The sequence below is a fragment of the Odocoileus virginianus genome, chromosome 16, assembly GCF_023699985.2.
Source record: "Odocoileus virginianus isolate 20LAN1187 ecotype Illinois chromosome 16, Ovbor_1.2, whole genome shotgun sequence".
Lineage (NCBI taxonomy): Eukaryota > Metazoa > Chordata > Mammalia > Artiodactyla > Cervidae > Odocoileus > Odocoileus virginianus.
This window is the reverse complement of record NC_069689.1, coordinates 20,707,727-20,722,314: the sequence shown is the minus strand read 5'-3', so window position 1 is coordinate 20,722,314 and position 14,588 is coordinate 20,707,727. Positions and strand designations below refer to the sequence as shown.

The 14,588-nt window shown below is 38.7% G+C and overlaps 1 protein-coding gene across 5 annotated transcripts in view; it reads left to right on the top strand.

Moving 5' to 3' along the window:
* The window catches only part of WDR76 (WD repeat domain 76), a 58,801-nt gene that overhangs the window by 21,290 nt on the left and 22,923 nt on the right, over positions 1 to 14,588 (top strand). For all 5 annotated transcript variants that reach the window (XM_020881428.2, XM_070477953.1, XM_020881433.2 and 2 more), the window contains 4 exons: positions 7,760 to 7,886; positions 9,758 to 9,859; positions 9,947 to 9,990; positions 12,384 to 12,537. In XM_020881428.2, the coding sequence (XP_020737087.1) occupies positions 7,760 to 7,886; positions 9,758 to 9,859; positions 9,947 to 9,990; positions 12,384 to 12,537 (427 nt within the window). The remainder of the gene's footprint in view (positions 1 to 7,759; positions 7,887 to 9,757; positions 9,860 to 9,946; positions 9,991 to 12,383; positions 12,538 to 14,588) is intronic.

Below are 14,588 nucleotides of genomic sequence, written 5' to 3'. Positions count from 1 at the left end.
ATATTCTCTACCCCTGCCCATTCGAAGCTTCCCCTATTGTAAACATCACATATTAGAATGGTACACATTCTATTACCAAGATTATCTATTAACACAAGATTATCAAGGTTGAACCTACACTGACACATCATAATCACTTAGAGTCCATAATTTATCTTAGGATTTGTTGTTGGTGTTGTATTTCCTGTTGGTTTTTACAAGTGTGCAACGACATGTATCCATCATTAAGATAGCATACACCGTATTTTCACTTCCCTGAAAATCTTCTGTGCTCTGCTTTTTCATCCCTCCCCACAACTACCCTCCAACTACTGATATTTTTGCTGTTTGTACAGTTTTGCTTTTTCTAGAATGTCACGTAGTTGGAATGATACAGTATGTAGCCTTTTTGGGTTGGCTTCAGTGCATTTAAGTTTTCTCCATGTCTTTTCATGGCTTGATAGCTCATTTCTTTTTAGTGCTGAATAATAGTCTGTTGTCTGCATGCACCACACTTTATTGGCTATTGCCAAGTTTTGGCAGTTAACAGACAAAGCTGCTGGAAACAACCAAGTGTGTGTTTCTGTGTGGAGTTTTCAGCTCCTTTGAGTAAATACCAAGAAGCATGGTTGCTGGATTGTATTGTAAGAGTTTACTTAATTTTGTAAAAACCACCAAACTGTCTTCCAAAGTGATTGTGTCATTTTACATTTGCACCAGCAATTGATGAGAGATCCTGTTGATACACATTTTTACCAGCATGTGGAATCATCAGAACTCTGGATTCTGGCTATTCTAATGTGGCTGTAGTGGTATCTCATTGTTTCAATTTGCATTTCTCTGATGACATATAATGTGAGGCATCTTTTCATATGCTTATTTCCTATCCGTATATCTTCTTTGGTGACATGTTTGTTAAGGTCTTTGGCCCATTTATAAACGAAGCTTTCTTTGTTGTTGTTGAGGGTTTTTAAAAAATTTTTAAAAATTTATTTTGGCTCTGCCTGGTCTTAGTTGTGGCAGGTGGGATCTTTAGTTGCAGCATGTGGGGTCTAGTTCTGTGACCAGGATTGAATGTGGACCCGCTGCATGGGGAGCACTTAGACCACCAGGGAAATTCCTAGTTTTAGTTTTTTAAGGAACCTCCATACTATTCTCCATAGTGGCTGTATCAACTTACATTCCCGCCAACAGTATAAGAGGATTCCCTTTTCTCCACACCCTCTTCAGCATTTATTGTTCGTAGGTTTTTGGTGATGGCCGCTGACTGGTGCTGTCACGTATTTAGAATCATGCAGTATGTAGCCTCATTCGATTGACTTCTTTTTCTTAGTACTATGCATTTAAACTTCCCCCATGTCTTTTCATGGCTTAATAGCTCATTTCTCTTTTTTTTCCATATACTTTTGTTATGAATCTTTTGTTGTTTAGATCATTTCAGCAAAAAGATTGAGGCTAAATGACATTGAAACTGCCATTGACTAAGTAATGTGACAGACCTACTTTTCTCCAACTGCCAGCCTTCTCTTTTTACAGAGTTCAGTTACCATGGGTCAAATCCTTTCGGAAATAAATGTCAGTTTTAGTAATATGTGATACCAGGTTTTAGTTTATGATTCTATCATTATCTTCTTGACAGAAGATTTAGAGGACTCTGAAGTTGGCACATTACCTGTAATGTTTTAATAGTATGAATTTTCATAGAGATTCCCTGGTGGCTCAGATGGTAAAGAATCTGCCTGAAATACAGGAGACCTGGGTTCGATCCCTGGGATAGGAAGATCCCCTGAAGAAGGAAATGGCAACCCACTCAAGTAGTCTTGCCTGGAGAGTCCCAGGGACAGAGGAGCCTGGTGGGCTACAGTCCATGGGTTCACAGAGTTGGACATGACTGAGCAACTAACACTTCCACTCTCATGAAAGTTAATAATGAATGTTAAATCTACCAAAGATTTCTGCAGGAATCTTTGGTAAATTTAGCCAGTAACTAAGTATATAGCAAGTATACCTGGTTTTGTTTTATATTAATACTTCATTGTTAACCTAAAGTGATAACATTTATTTTTAAAATTATTTATTTATTTTTGACTGCACTGGATCTTCTTTGCTGCATGTGGTCTTTCTCTAGTTGCAGAGATTGGGGGCTACTCTCTAGTTGTGCACGGGCTTCTCATTGCAGTAGCTTCTCTTGCTGTGGCACACGGGCTTCAGTAGTGGCAGCATGTGGACTCAGTAATGATGGCTTGCTGGCTCTAGGGCACTCGGGCTTTAGTGGTTTCATTGCACTGGCTTAGTTGTTCCGAGGCATGTGGAATCTTCCTGGACCAGGGATTGAACAAGTGTACCCTGTGTAGGCAGGCAGATTCTTACCTGCTGTGCCACTAGGGAAGTCCTAAAGTGGTAACATTTAAGTTAAAAGGAGCTGGTTACAGTCCTTTTAAGGCCTTGGGCAAGAAATCAGCCCAATTTTTGGACTTCATATTCGATTTCATAGCAGTACAGTGTGCTGTGCTGTGCTGAGTCGCTCAGTTGTGTCTGACTCTTTGTGACATCATGGACAGTAGCCCGCCAGGCTCCTCTGTCCATGAGGATTCTCCAGGCAAGAATTCTGGTGTTGGTTGCAATGCCCTCCTTCAGGGGATCTTCCCAACTCAGGGACTGAACCCAGGTCTCCCACATTGCAGGTCTGAGCCGCCAAGGAAGCCCAGCAGTACAGTTAAGTACATATCAATAGGTCATATACTTTATTAAATCGTGAACCTCTCTCACCAGGGGGGGGAAAGCATTACCTCTGGATCCTATTTACTCAAGATCATATTAAAATTCCCAATATGTGCTCAGTTCCTGGTGACTGATCATAATAATGATGGGGATGAATGGGAAGCCAGGCTGCAATTGTAGTCTGTTCTCCTAGGATTTTTTTGTTAATGAATATGATAATTCCATATAGATAGAATTCCAGTTGAGCTGTTTCAAATCCTAAAAGATGATGCTGTGAAAGTGCTGCAGTCAGTATGCCACCAAATTTGGGAAACTCAGCAGTGACCCCATGACTGGAAAAGGTCAGTTTTCATTCCATTCCCAAGAAAGGCAATGCCAAAGAATGTTCAAACTACCACAAAATTGCACTCATCTCACATGCTAGCAAAGCAGTGCTCAAAATTCTCCAAGCCAGGCTTCAATAGTACGTGAACCGTGAACTTCCAGATGTTCAAGTTGGATTTAGAAAAGGCAGAGGAACCAGATCAAATTGCCAACATCCGTTGGGTCATCGAAAAAGCAAGAGAATACCAGAAAAACATCTACTTCTGCTTTATTGATTACGCCAAAGTCTTTGACTGTACAGATCACAACAAACTGGAAAATTCTGAAAGAGATGGGAATACCAGACCACCTTACCTGCCTCTTGAGAAATCAGTATGCAGGTCAGGAAGCAACAGTTAGAACTGTACATGGAACAACAGCCTGGTTCCAAATAGGAAAAGGAGTATATAAAGGCTGTATATTGTCACTCTGCCTATTTAACTTATATGCTGAGTACCTCATGCAGAATGCTGGGCTGGATGAAGCACAAGCTGGAATAAAGATTTCCAGGAGAAATATCAATAACCTCACATATGCGGATGACATGACCCTTATGGCAGAAAGTGAAGAAGAACTGAAGAACCTCTTGATGAAAGTGGAAGAGGAGAGTGAAAAAGCTGGCTTAAAACTCAACATTCAAAAAATGAAAACCATGGCATCCGGTCCCATCACTTCATGGCAAATAGATCGGGAAACAATGGAAACAGTGAGAGACTTTATTTTTAGGGGCTCCAAAGTCACTGCAGATGGTGCCTGCAGCTATGAAATTAAAAGATTCTTGCTCCTTGGAAGAAAAGCTATGACCAACCTAAATAGCATATTAAAAAGCAGAGCCATTACTTTGCTGGCAGAGGTCCGTCTAGTCAAAGCTGTGGTTTCTCCAGTCATGTATGTCATGTATGCATGTGAGAGTTTTACTGTAAAAGAAAGCTGAGTGCTGAAGCATTGATGCTTCTGAAATGTGATGTTGGAGAAGACTCTTGAGAGTCCCTTGGACAGCAAGAAGATTAAACCAGTCAATCCTAAAGGAAATCAACCCTTGATATTCATTGGAAGGACTGATGCTGAAACTAAAGCTTCAATATTTTGGCCACCTGATGTGAAGAACTGACTCACTGGAAAAGACCCTGATGCTGGGAAAGATTGCAGGCAGGAGGAGAAGTGGACAACAGAGGATGAGATGGTTGGATGGCATCACTGACTCGATAGACGTGAGTTTGAGCGAGCTCCTGGAGTTGGTGATGGACAGGGAAGCCTGGTGTGCTGCAGTCCATGGGGTTGCAAAGAGTCGGACACTGACTGACTGAGCTGGATTTTCTCTTGTCTGGAAATACCCCAGTTTATTTGTCCATTGGTGTATCTAAGGATATCTTGGTTGCTTCCCAGTTTGGCAAGTTGTGAGCAAATCTCCTATAAATACATGTTATGTGTAGGTTTTTGTGTGGACCATCCTGGAGTTTTTTTTTTTGTTCTGTTGCATATCTTTTTTAAAATTTATTTTTAATTAAAAAATAGAGGTATAGTTGATTTACAGTATTAATTTCAGGTGTACAACATAGTCATTTAAAATTCTTATAGATTATACTCCATTTATAGTTATTATAAAATATTGGCTATATTTCCTATGCTATAAATCTATGCTTATAGCTTATTTTTTACAAAGTAGTTTGTACCTCTTACTCCTTTACCCTTATATTCCCCCTCCTCTCCTCCTTCTCCTTACTAGTAACCACTAATTTGTTCTCTGTATCCGTCAGTGTGTTTCTGTTTTGTTATGTTCATTCATTTTATGTTTTAGATTCCACATGTAAGTCATAATATACAGTATTTGTCTTTTTCTGTCTGATTTATTTCATCAAGTATACTGCCCTCCAGATTCAGTCATGTTGTTGCAAATGGCAAGACTTTGTTCTTTTTTATAGCTAAGTAGTATTACTGTGTGTGTGTGTGTGTGTGTGTGTGTATCCATTCATCTGTTGATGGACTTTTAGGTTGCTTTCATAACTGGGCTATTATAAAAAATGCTGCTATGAATGTTGAGGTGCATGTATCTTTTCGAATTAGTGTTTTTGTTTTCTTTTCATAAGTACCTAGGGGTGGAATTGCTGGATCATATGGTAGTTCTAATCTTTTAATTTATGCTTGTTGACCATTTGTATTTCTTCCTTGGAAAAATGCCTGTTCAGATCCTCTGCCCATTGTTTAATCAGATTTTTTTTTTTATATATTGTGTAAGCTGTTCATATATTTGGAATATTAACCCTTTTATTTGACTGTCCCCATGGCATGCAGGATCTTAGTTTCCCAAGGGATTGAACCTATGTCCCCGGCAATGGAAGCTTGGAGTCTTAACCAACTAACTACTGGACTGCCAGGGAAGTCCCCACATATTAACCCTTTATTGGACATATCATTTTCAAAAATCTTTCCTTCAATTGGTTGCATTTTCATTTTGTTGTTTTCCTTTGCTGTGCAAAAGCTTTTAAGTTTCATTAAAAAGTTTCGCATTTTTTTTTATTTTATTTTTTGCTTTTGTTGCCTGTGCAACAAAAGGAGTTTTTTCTGAAAAATATTTCAGAGGAGACATATCTGAAAAATATTTCCAAGACCACTGTCAAAGAATGTACTACCTATGTTTTCTTCTAGGAGTTTTATTGTTTCAGGTCTTACATTAAAGTCTTTAATATATTTTGAGTCTGTTTTCTTATATGGTATGACAAAATGTTCTAATTTCATAATTTTATCTGTAGCTCTGTAGTTTTCCCTGGAGTTTGTCTTTTGGTTTTTAAAAATCCTTATTTTATTTTCATTATTGATTGGGGTGCACTGGGTCTTAGTTGTGTCATGTGGGATCTTTTAGTTGTGGTGTGTGGATTCTCATTCCCTGACCAGGGATTGAACCTCAGCCCCATAGATTGGGAGTGTGGAGTCTTAGCCTTGGAACTGGAATTTGTAACTCTAAGTAGTTTTGGCATGTGGGCTCTAGGTAAGTGGTCTTCAGTAGTTGTGGCAAGGGGGCTCAGTAGTTGTGGCTCACAGGCTTAGTTGCTCTGTGGTATGGAGTCTTCCTGGAGCAGGGATTGAACCATGTTCCCTGCATTGGGAGGAACGTTCTTATCCATTGAACCACCAGGGACATCCAAAAGCACATTGTTTTTATTTCATTATTACAGCGTGTTGTCTATGTGAAACTTTTTATTTTATTTATTATTTATTTATTGATTGTGCTGGATGTTTGTTGCTGTGCCCAGGCTTTTTTTGGTCTAGTTTCTGAGAGCGGGGGCTACTCTCCAGTTGTGGTGCATGATCTTATCATTGTATTGGCTTCTGTTGTTGCAGAATTTGGGCGCTTGGTCATGTTGGCTCAGTATTTGTGGCACATGGGCTTAGTAGTTGGAACTCAGGCTCTAGATCGAGAGCTTCAGTAGTTACAGCACATGGGCTTAGTTGTTCCATGGCATGTTGAATCTTCCCAGACCAGGGATGGAACCCATGTCCCCTTTTTTGGCAGATGGATTCTTAACCAGTGTATCACCAGGGTAGTTCTGAACTGTTTTTTAAAATTAATTTAGGCTGATTATAATTGCTTTTTCATAGTTTTATTTAGTTTATTTACTTTTGGCTGTGCTGGGTCTTTGTTGCTGCACAGGCTTTTCTCTAGTTGCTTTGGGTGGGGTCTGTTCTTCGCTGTGGAGTGTGTGTTTCTTTCTGTGGTGGCTCCTCTTGTTGTGGAGCCTGGACTTTTGGCAAGCAGGCTCCAGTAGTTGCGACACATGGGCTCAGTAGTTGTGGCACACAGACTTAGTTTCTCTGTGGCATGAAATCTCCCTTGAGCAGGGATCCAACCCATATACCCTGCGTTGGTAGGAGGAATTCTTGTCCACTGTACCTCTAGGGATGTCCAAAAGCACATTGTTTTTATTTCATGATTGCTGCATCTTATCGCTCTGAGGTTTTTGATTTTTATTTTATTTATTATTTATTCATTTATTGACTCTCTGAGTCTTCGTTGTGCACAGGTTTTGTTTTTTTTCTCTCGTTGCAGAGCATGTATTTTGGAGTGTGTGGGTTCAGTAGTCTTGGTTTGTGAGTTCAGTAATTGCAATTAGCAGGGTGCGAGCGTTAGTAGTTGCAGGACACAGGCTTACTTGTCCCATAGCAGGTGGAATATTCCCAAACCAGGGATTGAACCTCTGTCCTTGCATTGGCATGTGTATTCCCCACCACTGAGTCACCATGGAAGCCTCTGAACTACTTTTTTAAATGAAAAAATAATAAATAAAAGTAGGGTATCTCTATGATTTTACAAGGTGAACTATAGGGAAGCAAATGCAATGAAATAGTTAAGTCTTTTTTTGTCAAAAAGCAAATGTAACCATATTCAACATATACTGTACCTTCTCTTTTGCTTCTGATATCTTAGAGTTCATATCGTCGCACATAGAGATCTATTTCATTCTTTTTTATGGCTGCTTAATAGTTGACTAGATATGAATGTCTTAATTTAATACCCCTTTCCTCCCCATAGTGAACAGTTATCGTGTTTCCAAACTTTTTATTAAAATTAGGTATGTATATATATCTTTGCAGTGTTTGACTATATGTATGAGATACATTACTAGAAGTTATCGCCTTGGGAGTAATAAATACATATAACTCTTTGATGAGTATAACATGTTTTTCCCTCCATTCTTAGGAAGAAGCCCAAGAAAAAAGAAAATGGAACTGGATGTAGAAGGTCGATGCGATTACTAAAAGTTGATCCTTCAGGAGTGCCGTTGCCAGCAGCCCCAGCCCAGACAGCATTAGAAGTAGATGAAAATGTAAGAAAGAGTGCAAATACAATATATTAACTCAATCAAATACTGAAAAATTTGAAGTGTTTGAAAGTAGAGTAAAAGTAAAATATGTTTAATTTGTGCTTCATTAATTTAATACTTGACTGTTATATGGTTTAATGAGTAAGATTTCAAACTCATGAAAGACTGGATTATTTATTTCTGCAGACTTAACCTATGTCAGATTGTGGGTAAACTGCTTAGCCATTCTGAGCCCCAGTTTCCCTATTTTTAAAATAGCAACAATAACAGAAACCTCTCACAAGGGGTGTTATGAGGGATAAAGGTCCTTACATTATATTGAATGTTTTATATTACTTAGTAAGTAAGCAATAAATAGTGGTATTAATAATAATATGTGATAATAATGATGGGGGTCCTATACTGTAGTTAATTTATGCTGTCAGTGGAAAGAGTTTTACTTACCAAATTTTTTTTTTTTTTTTAGTCTTGTAGTCATTTTATTTATTTATTTTTTTTTTATTTGTTGGAGGCTAATTATTTACAACATTGCAGTGGTTTTTGTCATACATTGAAATGAATTAGCCATGGATTTACATGTATTCCCCATCCCGGTCCCCCCTCCCACCTCCCTCTCCACCCCATCCCTCTGGGTCTTCCCAGTGCACCAGGCCTGAGCACTTGTCCCATGCATCCAACCTGGGCTGGTGATCTGTTTCACCCTAGATATACATGTTTCGATGCTGTTCTCTTGAAACATCCCGCCCTCGCCTTCTCCCACAGAGTCCACAAGTCTGTTCTATACATCTGAGTCTCTTTTTTCTTTTTTTTGCATATAAGGTTATCGTTACCATCTTTCTAGATTCCATATATATGTGTTAGTATACTGTAATGGTCTTTATCTTTCTGGCTTACTTCGCTCTGTATAATGGGTTCCAGTTTCACCCATCTCATTAGAACTGATTCAAATGAATTCTTTTTGATGGCTGAGTAATATTCCATGGTGTATATGTACCACAGCTTCCTCATCCATTCGTCTGCTGATGGGCATCTAGGTTGCTTCCATGACCTGGCTATTATAAACAGTGCTGCGATGAACATTGGGGTGCACGTGTCTCTTTCAGATCTGGTTTCAATTTATTGTCTGAGTAAGATTATTTTTTATTCAGGAGCACCTACTGTTTTTAATACTTTTTATCTAAGTGCTTAATTATAACTTGGAAGATAGCACTCATTAGCCTGGTGCTTTGAGAGCTAATTGGAAATTAAGTTGCTAAGGATAGAGTAGCTCATTTTTTTGAAGCCTCTATGCATCCATGATAAGAAATACATTGAATCTACTCTGTGTGCGTGCACGCACGCACGCACGCGTGCACACACACACACCTGAAACAAACCTTTTGTTAAATGGTATTTAACTCTTACTACATATGATATACTGTTGTATTTTCTGGTCTATTCTTTTCTCATTCAATAGAACACACTGTTGATTGTCACATATTAAAATGATTTCATGACTTGTGGGTTACAATCCCTGATATAAAAAAATGATACAGAGTAATAACTTTGAGTAATGAAATTGAACTGATCTGAATCAATTCCTAGCAACTCTGTTTATGGACAGTGTAACTTTGGACAGATTAACTTCTCTATGTTTCATTCTGCTGTCTTTGAAATGTGGTATTTCATTCACTAGATTATTAAGGAAATTAAATGAGATAATACATGGTATTACTTTATAGGATACTTGGCATTCATTCATTGAACAAATATTTTTGATTGCTGACTATATGTCACCCTTATTGTAGATATTGAAAGTAAAGAGAAACCTCAAGCTTGAATTCTAGGGCAGAGTGACAACCAAGTTTTTTTTTTTTCCTCATTTTTTATAACAGCCTTTGATACCTCCTGGGCCTTTAGAAATGACTCCTGAAAATCGAGATGGTGACGATGAACTATTTAAAGGATTTTTGCAGACTTGGGCAGAACTGAGCAAGGTATCACTTGGGAGGGTAAACCCAAGCTTTTAAGCAAATTTCAGTTCATGTGTTAATTTAGTACTTTGGTTTCTTCTATTGTTTCAGACAAGAAGTAAAAACACTGAGAAGGAATTATCTAGCATTAAAAGGTGAGTTAAAATCCCTTGCCTTTGTTTTACATTTCCTGAGATCTTTAAATTATAAGGACTATATGCCATTAGAGGAAATTTGAAAATGAGGTGAAAAGCATTATCCATCATGTTTCTACCCTAACAACTGTTTTTTGAGTGTATTTTCTTTCAAATATTGCCATATACAAAACCACTGGGACACAAACTTCATGAATGCATGAATTTTATCTCAATAGCCAGAAAAGTACATGGCGCATAATATATATTCGTTCAGGTTTTAATAAACGAGTATAATTACATACATTTTTGCTTCATTATGTTTTAATATATGTACAGTTTTGCATTATGCTTTTCTATTGTGGTTGGATGTTACTACTCTTTAAATTTATGGAATAATTGAGTAATATTTCATTCAGTAGATGAAATTTGCTTAACCTCTTGGTATTTGGAGTTGTTTTCTATTTAGTTTTGAGTGTTTGTATGTGTGTATCTGTTGAAGATTATATTGTGATGGTGGATTATTTCCTTAGGATAGATTCCAGAAGTGAGGTTAATGTGTCAAATGTTATGGACGTTTTTATAGCCTTTCAGTTCGGTTCAGTCGCTCAGTCGTGTCCGACTCTTTGTGACCCCATGAACCACAGCACGCCAGGCCTCCCTGTCCATCACCAGTTCCCGGAGTTTACCCACACTCGTGTCCATTGAGTCAGTGATGCCATCCAACCATCTCATCCTCTGTCGTCTGCTTCTCCTGCCTTCAATCTTTTCCAGCATCAGGGTCTTTTCAAATGAATCAGCCTCTTTGCATCAGGTGACTGAAGTATTGGAGTTTCAGCTTCAACATCAGTCCTTCCAATGAACACTCAGGACTGATCTCCTTTAGGGTGGACTGGTTGGATCTCCTTGTAGTTCAGGGGGCTCTCAAGTCTTCTCCAACACCACACTTCAAATGCATCAATTCTTCGGTGCTCAGCTTTCTTTATAGTCCAACTCTCACATCCTTACATGACTACTGGGAAAACCATAGCCTTGACTAGATGGACCTTTGCTGGCAAAGTAATGTCTCTGCTTTTTAATATGCTGTCTAGGTTGGTCATAACTTTCCTTCCAAGGAGCAAGCATCTTTTAATTTCATGGCTACAGTCACCCTCTGCAGTGATTTTAGAGCCCAAAATACAAAGTCAGTCACCGTTTCCACTGTTTCCCCATCTATTTGCTATGAAGTAATGGGACTGGATGCCATGATCTTAGTTTTCTGAATGTTAAGCTTTAAGCCAACTTTTTCACTCTCCTCTTTCACTTTCATCAAGAGGCTCTTTAGTTCTTCACTTTTTGCCATAAGGGTCGTGTCATCTGCACATCTGAGGTTATTGATATTTCTCCTGGAAATCTTGATTCCAGCTTGTGCTTCATCCAGTGTTTCTCATGACATAGTCTACATATAAGTTAAATAAGCAGGGTGACAATATACAGCCTTGACATACTCCTTTTTTCTGTTTGGAACCAGTCTGTTGTTCCATGTCCAGTTCTAACTGTTGCTTCCTGACCTGCATACAGATTTCTCAGGAGGCAGGTCTGGTATTCCCATCTCTTTCAGAATTTTCCACAGTTTATTGTGATCCACACAGTCAAAGGCTTTGGCATAGTCAATAAAGCAGGAATAGATGTTTTTCTGGAACTCTCTTGCTTTCTCAATGATCCAGCAGGATGGTGGCAATTTGATCTCTGGTTCCTCTGCCTTTTCTAAAATCAGCTTGAATGTCTGGAAGTTCACAGTTCACATATTGCTGAAGCCTGGCTTGGAGAAATTTGAGCATTACTTTACTAGTGTGTGAGATGAGTGCAATTGTGCAGTAGTTTGAGCTTTCTTTGGCATTGCCCTTCTTTGGGATTGGAATGAAAACTGACCTTTTCCAGTCTTGTGGCCACTGCTGAGTTTTCCAAATTTGCTGGCATATTGAGTGCAGCACTTTCACAGCATCATCCTTTAGGATTTGAAATAGCTCAACTGGAATTTGATCACCTCCACTAGCTTTGTAATGATGCTTCCTAAGGCCCACTTCACTTCATATTCCAGGATGTCTGGCTCTAGGTAAGTGGTCATAGCATTGTGGTTATCTGGGTCCCCCTTTAGGACATGCCAAATTGTTTTAAAAATCTTTTTTTTTTTAAATTTCTGAAAATCTTATATGAATTTACTCTGCTGTTAGTATATATGAATGTTTAACTATAGCCTACTAACTTTTATGAGTGAAAAATAGCACCCTGTTGTTTAATTTGCTTTCCTTGATTGCCAGGAAATTGAATATTTTCCCACATTTATTGTGACTTTTCTTTTTTAAATCACCTTTCATTGTTTTGACCATTGAGTTTGGTTTTACTTCTAAAGTTTAACTTTTTAATGTTCTCAGCTACAAAGTCAATTTAAATGGCATGGTCATTAGTGAAGACACTGTCTGTAAAGTTACCAGAGGCTCAATTACCTCAATGGCCATCCACCCATCAGAAATGAGGACTTTGGTGGCAGCTGGGGCCAAATATGGGCAAGTTGGACTTTGGGATTTGGTAAGTTATTGTTTTTTTGAAGATACTGAAATTCGACTAAAGGAAATAGTCTGCGAAAGAACAGCCTAGAGCCATGTGTTTCTAGATGTTACTTGAGATTTATTGCTTTGTGATTCCAAATTTTAGAAACATAGAGGAATTTAAATTTACTTTATAGAACTTCTGACATTTTTAGCTTGAATATCATTAGTCATCTGGGCATAAATGCCTGCCAGGAAACTTTATTACAGCTTTAAATGTATATATGAAAATATCACAGCAAGTTCTTAGTTTTCTAATTTTGTTTAAAATATAATTTTCAAACTGGATCAAAATATCTTCCCATGGATCTTCTTAGGATGATTCTAGTTGTTTTTTGATGAGTCAGAAACTGATATTAAATTTCATTCATTGCATATATAATAATGCATTGATTGCTTTTAGTGGTTACAGAATTGAAGAAAGCCAAGTTAATGTTCTCTGAATTTATTTATTTTTTTATTTTTGGCTTTTCGGGGTTTTCTTTGCTGTTGGGACGTTTCTTCAGTCTCAGTGAGCAGGGCCTACTTTGTAGTTGTGAAGCTCAGGCTTCCTGTTGTGGTGGCGTGTCTTGTTGCAGAGTCTCTGTGGCTCCTGGGCTCTAGAGCACAGGCTCAGTAGCTGTGGTACACCGGCTTAGTCGCTCCGCAGCATATGGGATCTTCCCGGATCAGAGATCGAACCCATGTCTCCTGCATTGGCAGGCAGATCCTTCACCACTGAGCCACCAGGGAAGCCCTGAAGTTTATTTTCTAATTGGGGAAGTAGAACAAAGAAATGAAAAATGCCTTAAGGACAGTTAATGGAGATGGAGAAGCCATTGTGACTTGTCGAGGGTTGGGGTTAATAAATAAAATGAATTTTGTGAGAAGAGAAGAAATAAAAACCAAGTTCTCTTTTATTTTGAGTGCATAGGTTCTTGCTTATTTTGATAAGATGTTAGTAGGGTTAGGAGGTGAAAGGATTTGGTAAAGAAAACAGAAGCAGGGAAGTGGAAGAGGACCAGAAATAGTATAAGGTTGTATAAGCTAAGAGATGAATTTCAAGTGTGGGAGTCTGACAGGGCTTTTTTTCAGAGGAGTTAAGAAGAATGGGTGGCTTCCCTTGTAGATCAGTTGTAAAGAATCCACCTGCAATGCAGGAGACCCGGGTTTGATTCCTGGGTTGGAAAGATCCCCTGGAGAAGGAAATGGGAATCCACTCCAGTATTCTTGCCTGGAGAGTCCCAGGGACAGAGGAACCTGGAAGGCTATAGTCCATGGAGTTGTAAGAGTTGGACATGACTTAGTGACTAAACCACCACCAAAACGAATGGGAACAGAAAAAAGGGCTGTTAGTTTTGACATAGGGTATGATTAGTGAGTTGAGAGAATAGCTTCAACAATAAGGTAAGGAAGGAACAGAGACTTTTAGGAGATTAAAAAAGTACGGGTAGGGGACTTCTCAGGTGGTGCAGTGGATAAGAATCTGCGTGCCAATGCAGGGAACACAGGTTCAATCCCTATTCCAGGAAGATTCCACATTCTGTGAAGCAACTAAGGCTGTGAGCCAGAACTACTGAAGCCTGGGTGCCTAGAGCCTGTGCTCCGCAACAAGAGAAGCCACCGTGATAAGAACCTTGAGCATCAATCAAGAGTATCCCCCACTCACTGCACTAGAGAAACCCACATGCAGCAATGACGACCCAGTGCAGCCAAAAATAAATAAAACAAAAATTTAAAAATATGAAGTAGAAGAAGAAATGAAAACAGTGGATAGGCTATTTGTTGAAGAACTTAGAAAAGGAAAAATAGAGAATTAGCACAGTCAAGTGAGTACCTTTTCAGGGTGGGTGTTGATGATATGTTGAAGACATGTAGAACAGTCCATTTGTCGTGTCTTTTCTGATGACTCCAAACATCGTTTTTATTGGATGTCTGCAGTGCAATGTTTTAATCAACTTTCTAGTTTTTCAGGACACCTGGTTATCTCAACAGACTGAGCAAGTCTAAAGTCGGTGTCTTAGCTATCCTGTTCTCACTCCCCAACTTCCT